Raw genomic sequence first — 13,913 nt, forward strand, 5'->3', positions numbered from 1 at the left:
GGCCGGAGGTGGGGATGACGTCCACGTCTCCCCAAACCTGCCTCGAGCACCTGGGCCCTTCACCTTCCTTTATTTAAGTGGTTCTTTCCTTCCTAACCACAATCAGCAAACTAGTTATGATAGCATAAAGACTGAAATCACTCTCCTTTTCTGCCTAACGAGCAGGCCTTTGTTGGCAAGATTCACTTCATCTCAAATGTTATGTTGGCAGACAAATTGGCATCGCGAGCTGGTGACTGGGTTGAACTTTTCCCCCGCCATAACTGGATAGCTGTACAGCTGTGCAGGCTCACAATTTGCTCCTCAATTGTCAGCTTCCTGACGGCTTTTTTCAGAGGAACAGTTTGAGGAGCGGAGAGCCCGGCTTTTGAGAGACACAAGTGTTTTCACACCTGAAGTGTAATTTCACACCTTGTGTTTCTCAGCAGATAAGTGCGTAAAATAGCACATCAAACCGGAATAGAAAAGACTAGACGTGCTGGAGAAAGGAGACGGCGGGTTGTAATTTTATTTCCTATCTGCAGTACACTCTGAGATGACATAAAATTACAAGAGCGTGGTCTTCGATTGTAAAGAGGTGAGAGCTGGGTCTGCCTGACAAAGTGACCCAAATGCCATCATCAGCTGTCAGCTTGGGCTGAGCAGGACTTGGGCAATGGTGAGATGGGACCAGAAAGCTTTGACTCTCCAAGGTGTGTATTAGTGGCACTTCCAGAGGCAGCGTAGTTTTATGTAGAAGCCTGTAGACTACAAAATTGGACCAGTGAACGGAAATGGCCTTGATTCTGCTGCATGCAGGGGGAAAAGCAAAAAAAAAAAAGGGGGATTTTATTGCAAACTTGCAATATTGCAATGAAGTGTTTGCTTATGGCCAGATCATACTGTCATCTTTGCCGTCTCCCACAAGTCAATTCTCCCACAACCACATTTCCAGACCCTGTAGATCGCTGTTGGCTTGGGGGAAGAGTGTCATGATCTAAGATAGCAGGTAGCAGGTTTCCCCCCTTTTAAAGGGGAGTCGTGTGAAGCAAGTGGAACCAGGGGAGATGCTGATGGAGCAGCTCCAATGCAGAGTTATGGTGCTAGGAAGTGGAGGGGGGATTCGGAGGCCTCTGCTGGTATGAATTCTCCATGGAGATGCCTAAAAATACGTACTCATACCTACTCATCAAAGCTTTGGGGGGCAGGCCTGTGGCTAGGTCATAAAAGCAAAGGTAAACTCAGCTTGATTTCCGCACTTCCTACCGAATGATGAAGAACTTCCGAGAGGACCTGCTCAGGTCCCTTTCTTCGTGTCTCTTCCACTCCCATGGAAAAGTGTCACTCAACTTCGAGTCTTTTTCCCCCCACTGTCCCTTCTCCAGAGCTAAGCCCTTTTCTTTTTTGTTTTGCCCTAGATACCTATGGGAAGCTCTGCCTTCTCAACTCCATGGGCCAGGAGATGTCTCGGTGCAAGACCTCCATCCGTCGTGGACAGCCAAACCCCGTCTACAAGGAGACGTTCGTCTTCCAGGTCGCCCTTTTTCAGCTTTCTGATGTCACGCTGATGATTTCCATATACAACAGACGCAGCATGAAGCGCAAGGAGATGATTGGCTGGATTTCTATGGGTCAGAACAGCAGCGGAGAAGAAGAGCAAAACCATTGGCAGGAAATGAAGGAGACAAAGGGGCAGCAGGTCTGTAGGTGGCACACCCTACTGGAGTCCTAGCGGTCCCTGGTGCGACTCTGAGCTCCCAGGACTGTGTGCTGGTCTTCTCACCCCCACCCAGGCAGTGTCACCCAGCTGAAAGCAGTCATCCCATTGCAAATGTCAAAAACCATCAGGTCATATTTCACCTAGTTTTTTAACAGCCACGGTGAATGTAGGTGGCTGCAGCCTGGTCAGCAAATTTATCCATTGCCTTGTAAGGGGTTTCATATATATTTTCTCACCCAAGTAAATAACCAACAGGGAAGAAGTTAGGGGGGGGAAAAAACAACCAACTCTTTCTACCCTCTTGCTATCCCTGTCTTAGTCCTAGAAATAAACATTTGATACCACGTGTGACTGAATAATGTATTTTCAGGTAGCATGGGAAAGCACTAGAGAGTTCTCTGTCGACTTCTAAGTGCCTAGAGATTGCCGTTACTCAGCTGGGTTAGCATGGGTACTGTTGACTAGACTAAGTGCTATTTGAAGTAAGCATGTCTCCCTTCTTGTGCAATTTCTATTGTGTATCGCTGAGTGTTTGCATGTGTGTTGATTTAAGATAGCGTTGTACAATGCATGCATAGAGGCTTCCTGGTTTCCCCAGCTTGTGGCTTCTATCATTGTGAATAACAAAATTAAGGAGACCAGAACAAGCATGCCCACCGTGGTGCCTCGGTCACTATTTCTTTAAATGGGAGGCTCACTTGGGAGGGTGACTCTGGAAATGCAGCCCAGGGAAGCTTCATGGGTCTTGTTTCTCAAGGGCTCCAGCAAATATGCTTCAGGTGCAAAACGCTTTTCCTAGCTGTTGGCCCTGTAAAATCTTCTGGTGGATTTACGAGTCATGCCGAATTCCTTTCCTACTTTGGCATCGCTAGAAGTAAAGGAGTCTGCAAGCCACGCTGTGATATCACTTCCATAGGAGCCCACCCCTTTCCAGCAATGCTGTTGATAATGCACAGGAAGGACTAGAACCAGCTGACTGTGTTAGGGCAGTGCTACACTGTAAGGTTTTGGTAGTGGGGTAGAAAAAAATGACATCACCTAACCCATGCCATCAAAGTTGCCCCCTCCCATCCCAATCAGGCTGCAGCTCTGCTAACAGAAGAAGCCTTCTGTTGCTTGGAGAGATGGCGTTGCTAATCTCTTCATCCGTATCCTGAGTCTCCCGGACCGAGCCCTACTGCCATAGTTCTCTTGGCAAAGCTGTGGTGGCAATAGCCCCACAACGCAGACCAGATCTCCACAGGGCTAATAGGAACAAAAGGTATTATATTGCCCAGTGGTGACTGAATGCACACACAGGGCAGATCGCCTGGTTCAAGGGGCCCATTTATGTGCCTGCATTTCAAAGCAGCACTTACATGTTCATTATCACCTTTTTCATCCCATTTCCAAAGCGAATTCAGGCCCAGTGAGACAATAGTTCAGGAAAGAAACCTCATTTTGCTCCTGGGTAGTTGGCAATTTAGCACTTCTGGCTGTGCAAAGCATTGTGAGTAGCGATGCAGGATATAGCCCTATCCAGTGATTATACTGGCTCTCCCAGATCAAGAGAAATGCTGTCTTTAGTAGCTGTTTCAGCTGATGCCTATGGCCATATCTCTAGCCTGAAGTTTTCAGCTGGAGCAGATTGGTATTGCACTGCTCCTGACATCTTGAGTGAGGCACAAAAAGTACTTCACTGCAAGGGCCTCTCAGGTTGGATTCATCCACGTGCTTTGGTTTGCTTTTCCCATGTAGTGAGCAGCTGGACCAAAGTCCAGTCTCAGTGGTACCACTGCAGTGCCAGGAAGAAGCACACACATCTCATCTGTATTCCCCTTCTAGCACAGGCCTCAACCCTGAGCCACATCCGATCAGCCCATCCTGGGAAGCAGTGACAGCAACAAGGAGGGGTGGCTGACGGGTCAGTCCAGTAGAGAGGGCTACCTCAGCCACACAGCCTTTCTTCTAGCTTTCTTCTTAAAGCAATGGCTCTATTGCATCTTGCTTAGTGGAAATATGCTCTGCTGTTTCATTAAAATGGCAGAAGGGCTATTGGGCACCTCTAGAGCAGCACAAATGGAAAAAAGGCTGCAAGAGTTTAAAAACAAAAGTGCTATGAAAAATATTTGGTGCAGCACAAGAAAACTGAGCATGGAAAAGAAGATGTGATCAAAAGCTTGTGGACCTCCACAAGAGAGAAGGTGTGCGAGGCAGGCCTTGGAAGCTGAGGTGGAGGGTATCGGGCCTGGAAATAGAACAAGGCAATGATGGGAAAATAATGTAAAAAATGATCCAGAAGGGATAGGCACAGATGCAACACGGTGGAAGGAGAGTGTGCAAGATAGGAGGAAGGGGCAGTTAAGGCAGTAACAGACCTCGAGGCCTCTGAGACCAGAGAGAGCAGCACAAAGTTGCCATGGCAGGATGTGGCCCATATAATCCGGCAAACAAATTCTTCTTTGGCTGCAGTGTTAGCACTGCTCAATCACAGGCTGAAAATAAAATGGTGCTCAGTTGAGCAGTTAAGTGGTAAATCTAGCAATCTGGGGCTTGTTACCCCTACAGTGTGCTTCACATCAGGACAAAAGCACCGTGATCTGTCCTGCCTGACCGGTGTCGTCATTATTGCAGTTATGCGTTGTAATCTTTGCATCACTCCTTTTTTTGAGCCGCACCAACTGTATATGTGAGTGCACGAGGTGGTTTTGTTATGTGGGCTGTGCATACACAATAAACTTACAGGAGTTCATTTAATAACCCATTGTTCATATCAGATGTCACATGCAACTAATATAAAGCCAAAATAATTACATATTGTTCAGAAGTTGCAGAAACTAGCTGGAGGTACCCCAGATGTATAGTAACATATGTTTTTGCACTTCATCCTTGTTCAATCTTGGTACAGAACCTTTTCAAGAGGAATTAAGTTAAGCGGTTTTGGACTTCCACAGTGTTTCACATCAAGATCTATTTTGAAGATTATAGACAGGGAAATCATTTTAAAATACATTTACACTGTTGCAAGTAGTTGGTCACAGTACAGCGGGAATAAGTAATTAAATCAATTCAGACCATATTAATTCTTAATGCTTTGCGTGGATATTTGGCATTAAAAGGCATTGGTGGTTGTATCAATTGTTACAGCAGTGATTTGTCCTGGTTCTTACCAAGGAAAATTGCTCAGGGAAGTGGAATTATTGAAACCTGTTAATCAATGCACGGAGTCCAGAGCAACATGTTCTTGTTGTGCATCGAGTTCCTGATGAAGTATGGAGGGACTGAGTAATGTTGAGACAAGCTTACCTTTCTGGGTGCTTATACTTATAGGCTTATGTTCATTTTTCTCTTGCTGCTATTAATGACGCACCTCTCTAATATATATTTTTTTCTTTTCACTCCTGATGATAGAGGATTTTTTTTGGCAGCTGCATTTTGCCACTTGCCTGCATATTCCTCAACCTATATGTCTCTTTGCATAGATATCTTGGATCTGGTTACACCAATAAATTGTGCCCATAATCCCCTTCTGCACTATGTAGAGGTGACTGCAGTGTCAGTTGTTTTTCTGAGCTCACTTTTCTCTGCCAATGACATTGGAAAAGGTAAAAAGAAATCAGTCTTCAGAGACGCTTCCGTTCCTTGACGGGCCTCATAGTATTCTGCTGTCCATCAAATACTCAACTCTGTGATCACGGTGACCTCAAGGCACATATTTGACTGGACCCGATAATCTTCCGAGGTCTGGACCCAAGATCATCGGGCGTGGGCTGGACCTGATGATCTTCTGAGCTCCCTTCCTGCCTTACAATCTACTATCTATGAATTTCCATGTTCTGCCAACTCTGGAGGATCCTGCTGTCCGAGAGAGGAGAAAGAAATACTGAACACTAATCCCACAGCCCTTAAGGTCAGGAGAAGAGGCTTGGATAGAGTAGTTGAAGATGCAGTGCGTGCAACTAATGGCAAACAGAGGTTGAGCTGCCATGCCATGAGATCTCAGAGATTTTCAACTTCCCATTTATGCTCACGTTTTTGGATAATTATTCTCCCTTTGCCACCCTTGACCAGGATTTCCTTTCACCTCCTTTGGATTTTTCCTTCCCTTTATAACATTTATTAAGTTCTTGTTAGGGAAGTTGCTACTGCTACTGATTTACCCAAACGTGTTGTGGACAGCTTTTCTGTAACCATCGCCGTGTGCCTGCCAGTGCGCCTCTGACAACTGCTGTCTGTTCCTTTCGGGGGGGACTGGAGACCATCTCTCCTGGTAGTCTGTCTGGTGGTTTTTTATGTGCATCAACAAGCAAGATCATCTCACCAAACGTTATTTTCTTCTCTCGCAATACTGAATTCATCTGAGAGTCCAACAGAGGACTCGACTCTGTTGATGTATCGGGCTATGGAGCTGCCTGTTTACAAAGGCTTTATCTGAACTGTTTTCTGCCAATGAAAAGAAAAAAATCTAAACCAATGTCCTGATTACATCGAGTGACTTTTGCCCTAACGTTGGCCTTCCATATGGGTGGGGTTCTCTTTTGTTCCTATAGACGGCTGAATGCTACATGCTTCCCCCATGGGCGATTGGGGTTTGGTTTATAGAGTCATGGGTGCGCATACAATACTCCAATGTGTTTTTATCTGCTGCAGAGCCATGCAGCAGCTGGGCACTTTATGCGATGGGCCAATGCTCTGGCATGAATGTCTTTGGACAATCTTGAACTGCAACCGCTCTGCGCTGCCAGCTGCTCGCGGTTGTTTCCCAGCGCACAGTCTCAGGTGTCCTCCCGAGGAGCGAGGGGTTATCCACCAGTGGCAGCTTTCCTTGTCCTTCAGATGGAGCCGGCAATGACCTTGAAGACCGCCTGCATGTTGAGCTTTCTGTTCAGCCCGATGTGTATCATCATCTTTAATCCATCTGATTACTTCACTTCAGTACCTTTTTTTTTTTGGTGATCAACCATCTCCTGTCCACCAATATGCAGATATATAGTACGAAGACTGAGGCAGGGGAGGGGAAGCATTGCCCTCCAATTTCTTTTGCCCTGGTACCAGGGCCTGGAAGAGAGATGTTCCAGGGTAGGGGAACCAGGAAATTATCTGAGCCGGGAGGGGGTCCCCCAAGCTTGGGGCCTGGCACCCCCACTTCCCCCCATTCCTCGACCCTGCCTGATATTACCTTTTCCTTGTCTCCTGGTTGGTGCCTTTCAAGATTGTCCTCCTGATTTATAAGGCTCTGTCTGACTTAGGTTTTGTCAGCGCTGAAGTGAAGTTGTTGCCAGGATGGTTCAGGAGATCATACGAGAGGCAAGACTGCTTGTGGGTGATATCTTTTATTGGACCAACTGTATTAGGTTTTGTCTACCTGCAGGCATTGAACCCCTAGAACTGTGTTGGCTAGGACTGTGATTTTTCTTAAACCAAAATACTTGTCCTAGTACAGCCTGTGTGAGGATACAGTTATAAAAAGCCCTAAGCTGTCACAGCTTTTGGTAGACAATAGTTCTCATAGTCTCGAGCACCTTTAATGGTCATTATATATCCTAAAAGGGCAAGAGACCCTAAAGGAAATACAATTTACCATGCAAAAGCACCTTTATCCCCCTGAAATGCACTGAGGATGATGCCTGCAGCCCATCCAAGGGACATACAGGCAGGGACCAAATCAGGCTTCCACAGACTGCTTCAGTTTTGAAGCAGCCAAGTTTTCTCTGTTCTGTGTATAGTACTGGAGGCAAATATTTTCCAAGCCTCAGGCAGCTTCTCAATGCCTGAGAGATGCAACCCTCCTTTGGAGCGATGCATCCTGTAAACCAAAAACATCCTCCGAGTCTTAGAGCTGAGCTGGAAAAGAAGTACAAACTACTTCCAAATAACGATGCACGCGGTTACTCGGCGTCTTTAGCAGGTGTAATCAGCTGTTAGATAAGACACTGCGATGAAAATAAACAGAGAGGAAAGGCTCTGAAGGAGATGTATACGTATTTTGAGTGACTTTTTTATTAAAAAGAGAGAGGCGCTTCACAGGAACACGAGGCTGTCTGCATAGAACAAATTACAAGCACAGAATCCAAAGGAGATCGTGACGATAAGATTATCAGCAGCAGGTACAAATGGCAAAGGATATCAATCCTCATGCTTTCAACGACAAGGTGCTTCTCAGACAGGATCAGGAAGATCTCCCCACCCCATCCCTGTGGATGTAGCACAAAATTGCACTGAACAGGGGTTGCACCTTGGCTAGATATCAGACAGTAGGGCAGATGGGACAAAGGACCAGATATTCATCTCTTCTGGCATGACCACCTCCCTCTTCCTAGTCCAAAATCATTCACAGAAAAGATAGAGGAGCCCCTAAACATACTCTTTTTGTGCTACTGCCACCCAGATGCCCTTTCATACAGGATCTGTGCTCAAAGCATCATCCAGCCTGGAGTGACAAGTGATGCTTGACACAGATAAATCCCCCCCTCCAAATCAGATCTTACTAAAACCATCCACTTGTCTTCAAGGTTTTTCCTTAAAGTTCCATGAGTTCAGGTCTCAGGATCATGCCCTGCGTTGCATGTCCGGAATGACACAGGATCATGCCCCGCGTTGCATGTCCGGAATGACACAGGATCATGCCTTGCGTTGCATGTCTGGAATGACACAGCGCCCTCCCTAGATGCATCCCTGCCCACAGAATGGTGGGAGCCCAGTTTTCAAACATGGTTGCCTGAGTGAGGCTACCTGTTGCCCTACATTGGTGCCCCAGCTGGCACTTAGGTGTCTACAATGACGACTGGGTGCCTATGCAGTAGAAAACCCTAAGGAGGAATGGATCGTTCTGATTTCTGTGGTCATGAAATCTGAGCCTATCAGTTGCCTTTGCAAGGCAGCCAGCAATGGGTAGCAAGGCTGTGGCTTTGGGTAATTAGTAGGATCCTGCAATGGGAAGGTAGTTTTATGATCGCCCACCCTGGATCCAGTGAATGACATAGTAGCTGAACTGTGAATGGGCAGAAACCTTCGAAGATCTGAGTTAGTGCCAGAGAGCTAGCTGCCATTTGGGACTCACAGTGATCAGTTCCAGCTTGCCCATATTCCTCTTTGGGAAGCTTGAAGACAAAGTCTTGGGTCTTTTTTAAAAAATGCACAAGATTTTTGAAGATTTTGGGGACCTGAGAAGTGAGTTGGAGCTACCAGCAAAACCTCAGATACTGGGTCATTCTGTCTCACCAGACTACCTCCGCTGGTAGTAAGTACATGTCAGACAGAAAGGCTACTCAAAAAGAACCCCTTGCAACATCCTACCCTGCATGGTCTGTGCTGAAATTATGGTGTACACAGGGAAGCGTTTCTGAGTAAGGAAGAACATAAAGCCATCTACTGAAAATACTAGGTCCTGTGTTTTGCATGGCTCTGTTTAAAGTCAGACCAGCTTTGTTCCCTGCTGAAACCAGGCCTGTAGCTGTTGAATAAGAAGAGTGCACGTGGTGGGTCATGTGGGAAGCCTGGAGGGCCTGTGAAGCCATATAAGAAGCATGTGCCCTAAATCACCAGTAGCTGCAATGAGATGTTAGCTGAAATATATCTGATGATGCATGGCAAGGTCAGGCACAAGGTCATAACTTCATTCGAGTGTCACCAGGGACGACCTCAGGTGCAAGCACCTGGGAGTATCCATAGTTTTTCACCAGTCGTGCATAAGTATCTTCATCAATAGCTAATGGTTTGGAGCAGTAACTGGAATGCATTGCTCTTTGAGGCTCCACATAGTCAGACCAATGTGTCCTCTCAGACACCACTTCAGGGTGTGGACACAGCACATTTATCCCAGGATAATTTACCTTGAATTTTATTCTGAAGTAGAATGACACCAAGGTGCTAGCAGTCATGAAACAGCCCTCTGGAGGTAGTTGCATGGGAGAGGTGCTATGACAGGGCCTCTAGGAGGTATAGGAGCCAGTCCTAGCCTGTTTGCAAATAACTATCCTGGGACGAAACAGCCTGGAGCTCCAGAGCCTCTAAATGTACAGGGCCAAGTTATTTCAGCTGTTTCCAGGGGCAGCTTTACCCTGGAATTGCGTGGCTTACTTGGTAGGAAAGCTGGACATCAGGTGCCCAACTTGGCCTTTCCTGTGGAGTGAAATCAGTTCACTCCAGAGCAGATGTGTCCTTTGTCTGCACCCAAATTCATTAGCATCCAAGTTGTCCACTGCCTGCATTGACTCGGTGTTTCAAGTATTGGACAATCCCTGGAGAAAAGCAAAGCCCAGCCATAGAAGGGAACTTTCATGTCCTCAGATGAAGGCATGGAAGAACTTTGCACGCAGCATGGAGCGAAGATAGTACAACATCCTTTAAGTAATCCAAACCCGTTCTTCCTGCAGATTCAGCTGCCACCTCGTCCATTCCTTCCTGTGCCCCAGCCAACAAAATAAGTCCCAAACTCAAATGAAAATGTGCCAACAGCCAGATACTTTTTCCTTTGTTTTTATCATAAAATTCCAGTACTTACAATTAAGAGAGGGAAAACCTCCTTCCTGCCACCGGCCGGATACCAGCCCAAGCTGTCACTAGGCTTTTCCAGCCCCTGTTCCAATGAGTCCTTAGGTCTCGCCCTTTCCATCCTCACTTCACCCATCTGCACTTGTTAGGAACTACAGAGATCTGCTCCAAGTCGGGTCTGTGCGTGATAGCAATATTTTCTGTGCATGGTGCTCAGGATAAAACCTGTTGCCTAATCTCTTGCTGTCACTATGTGGCGTCTCAAGCACAAACTTCCCAGTTGGGCACGCACCACATACTTCCCATAACCCTCTGCTGTTGCTGTCAGGTCTTTTGTCTTACTGGGTCAAGCTGTCTGCTGGTGCTGTTGCATTAACTTCAGTGCCACTACCCCAGCGGAGAACTTGACCTGTTCTTCATCATAAAGAGTAGAGTAAGCAAGCTTGTTCACTTTAGCATTTTAAATATTTGATTGCATTTATACCTTATAAATGTTTTACAGTCAAGTGCCCTAGGGCACGTGCATGAAGCACATTTAAATGTATATCTGCCTGGTTGGTTTGAATATACTGTACATAAGCTATTTCTAGTGCATATTGGACTCTTTCTACATTGGATCCATATAATGTTCCTGGCATAGGTTTTTACTGTCTTATTGTTGCATTGACAGCTGGACCCTGGAGATGCACTGCCTTTATATATATGCTCCAATCTTTCTCCTGTACAGTACATCGCTCATTCCAAGTCTTTCAGCAACACATGCTAGCTACAGCGCTCCATCTCCACCAGGTGTGTGTGTGAATGTGAATAGATAGGGCTGGGTAATAGGTCTACGTGATGGTGATCTGGGTCACTTGGCCTTTAGGTCTACTTGATGGTGATCTGGGTCACTCCAAGAGAAACTGGGATTGTTTGAACTTTTCCCTTACTTTACTTTCATATAAATAAAGTGGGTCACAAAGCAGGTAGCAGTCCAAGGGGCATTCCAAATAATTCAGAGTACAGGAGTCAGGGAACAAGTAATATCGCTTTTGGTGCTTCTGGCTTATCAAGCACATGCCTTAGCTATGAATTGGCTTCTTAAGGAAGTAACGATAGGAAGAGATGAACACAAAGCCAAATTCAAACTTTGTTGTGAGTAAAAGTGCATCTAGCAGAACATTAATTTATCCCTTTGCTCTGTGCTCAGAGGAGCTCAGTTGCTAAAAAGAAAAAAGATGAAAAGACAAATCATTATTACTCTGGGTAGAATATTGAATTCAGATTCCCTTTTTTCATTTTTGTAATATTCAAGATTGCATAGACAATTGTCCTTTCAGCCTAGTTAAAAAATAACTGGTACGGGCTGGGAAGGTGACTGGAATGACACGGACATCCATCTATGTGCTTTGAAGGAGGGGTCTAAAGTGCAAAACTGTGGGGAAAATGTGACTAATGAGAAGGTTTCTGAACATCTGTTTATAGAGAAGAATGAGTGATGCAGACTTACATGTCGCTTTTCACGTTTTTGAAGAAGAAACATTTTTATTCTCCTTGTGCATGTTCATACAATATATTGCCTCTTGCTAATTCTATGCTATGTTAGGAATATGTATTGATGGGATCGCACCGGAAAAATTGTTACCCCCATCTCCTGCAAAATGTCTTTACTGAACCCCCATGTATCTACATCAGCATTCAAAGCTGAGAAATAGTCTGATTTTACTACAGTGACTAATGTTGCTACTGGTTTTTATCAATAAAGTCTAAGCAGATAGCTCATGTAGTCACGCAAAATTGTATTGCTTATTTTTTCATGTTGTGACAATTAATCAATATTCCTAGTGAAGTGATGATTTTTTAATGCTTATGGTTTATTCAGAATAGAGACCCAATGCTTCAAATCCATGAGAGAGACTGAGATGCATGGGACCTACTGAACTCCATCCTCTTCCAGTTCATCCAGTTTATAATTTAAATCTAAAAACAACATTAAGAAAGAAACAGGTCTGCATCCATGCAAACTGATACCAGTATACTGGCATACCCATGGATTTGCTAATGGATCAACTATTAGTACCATATCTGTGTACGTTATGTGCAGCAATGCCTCTATACACATTCTGTACATGTTCTGTAAAATGTATACTAATATAGCAATTAAAACAAGGAAGCAAGCTAAGACAGTCAGCATTTCTGGTCACCACTGGTAACTGAGGCAATGTGCAGACATTCAGCTTCTCTTGGGACAGTTGCTGCTCTCTCTGGAGAAACCATGAGTGTACAGGTGTTCAGGATTTTTCTCCCAGAGCAAAAATGGCTGCTCTAGGAGAAAAATAACCTGGGAACAACTAGGGCAAAATCCCTCCCAGGAGAGCTTGTCCTGGGAGAACCAATGTCTGTATACTTTTCTCTTCTGAGAGAAGCCACAGAAGAGTCCTCCAGCATCCTAAGGTGTTTTGCTTCTGCCTCCTCCTTCTGCCCCGGTGACAGTGTTAGTCAGGCTGGACTCTGCTCCGCCAGCCAAGCAGGGAGCAGATCAGTCCCTCTTCAGAATCCTACATCGTACTGCAGGGAGATACAGGCTGACTCGGAGTAGTCTGGATCAGCCAATCAGGGCTGCCCTGTGCATGCTGTCATCTTTCACCAGGCAGACTGAGGGAGCCTGCAGAGCATGCTGAGATGTGTGCACAGGGGCTCCCTGGCTGCGCAGCATCAGCGCTTTAAGCTCTCTGCTCTTCAGGGGCTCAGTATTCGAATCTCTGTTCAGGTGTCTCCAGGTAAGTTTTTCTGCCAGGAGAATTCTCCCAGGTCATTCAAATGTGTGTGTGCAGCTGAGTCTGCTCAGATTAGCACAAGCAAACTGAGCAACCTGCAGTTTCTAGACTTCCCCCCTAACACACACCATAATTTTTGGATTCACTTTGTATTTGCAGGTCAGTTTTCAAGATGAGCTTTGAAAGAGAGTTTTCTTTTCAGGAAACATGTGGAAGTCTCCTTTGTGGAAGCTTGAGCAACTGAGACCAGTTTTTACACAAGATGGCAACTGTTAAGGTAACCTTGACTCAAAGCATTTGGAGCTTGAAAGATGGACCTAAGGATGACAAGACATGCTGGGAGACTCCTTGGAGCAGGGAGCTGAATGAAATCACTCCCTTGACTGCACTACGGTGTTGGGATCACAAGGTATTTGGCAAGGGCTAATGCCTGAGCATCAGACAAAAGGTCAGGTCATGGGCTGATCTGCAAGGGAAGGTAGCAAGGGCTCCAGAGCTTTTTACATTTTGAACTATCAGCAACATAAGAAGCGAAACATATTTCCCATTGCCTTGCGATGTGCTCTATTTTCAAGGGTGCCAGGCTCCCTCGGTGCTGCAATACAGACAAAGTAAAACTAGGATTTGTAAGATGGAGCAACATGAATTTGCTTTGTTGTCCTTCCAAATCCTAGTTTTAGTTTCAACAAAGCTGATCCATGAAAAAAAATGTAAGTTTTGAAAAACATTCTCCCAAAAATCTAAAATAGATTGGAAAATTTCACTTAGATTAAGAAATGCCAAAACGGGACATTAAAAAAAAAATGTCCCGAGATATGCAAACAACAATGACATGTAAGGCAGAGCAGAGAAAATACTGTGGTTCCTTTTCAGAAATATTTCCTGAACAAATCTTAAATCTCCAGTCTTCTCTGTCTTTCCTCTTCACAAGGAGACATAAAGACTGGATTTTCAATGAAGGTCACCCAGGCCTTCAAACTAAAGCC

At 45.3% G+C, this 13,913-nt stretch overlaps 1 protein-coding gene across 3 annotated transcripts in view; it reads left to right on the forward strand.

Annotated features, from left to right (window-relative positions):
- Window positions 1-11,936, forward strand: part of SYT16 (synaptotagmin 16) — a 166,592-nt gene extending 154,656 nt beyond the window's left edge. For all 3 annotated transcript variants that reach the window (XM_019494104.2, XM_059723379.1, XM_019494103.2), the window contains one exon: window positions 1,398-11,936. In XM_019494104.2, the coding sequence (XP_019349649.1) occupies window positions 1,398-1,711 (314 nt within the window). In that variant the 3' untranslated portion in view covers window positions 1,712-11,936. The remainder of the gene's footprint in view (window positions 1-1,397) is intronic.
- Window positions 11,937-13,913: the final 1,977 nt, after the last annotated feature.

Source organism: Alligator mississippiensis, chromosome 2, assembly GCF_030867095.1.
Source record: "Alligator mississippiensis isolate rAllMis1 chromosome 2, rAllMis1, whole genome shotgun sequence".
Classification (NCBI taxonomy): Eukaryota; Metazoa; Chordata; order Crocodylia; family Alligatoridae; genus Alligator; species Alligator mississippiensis.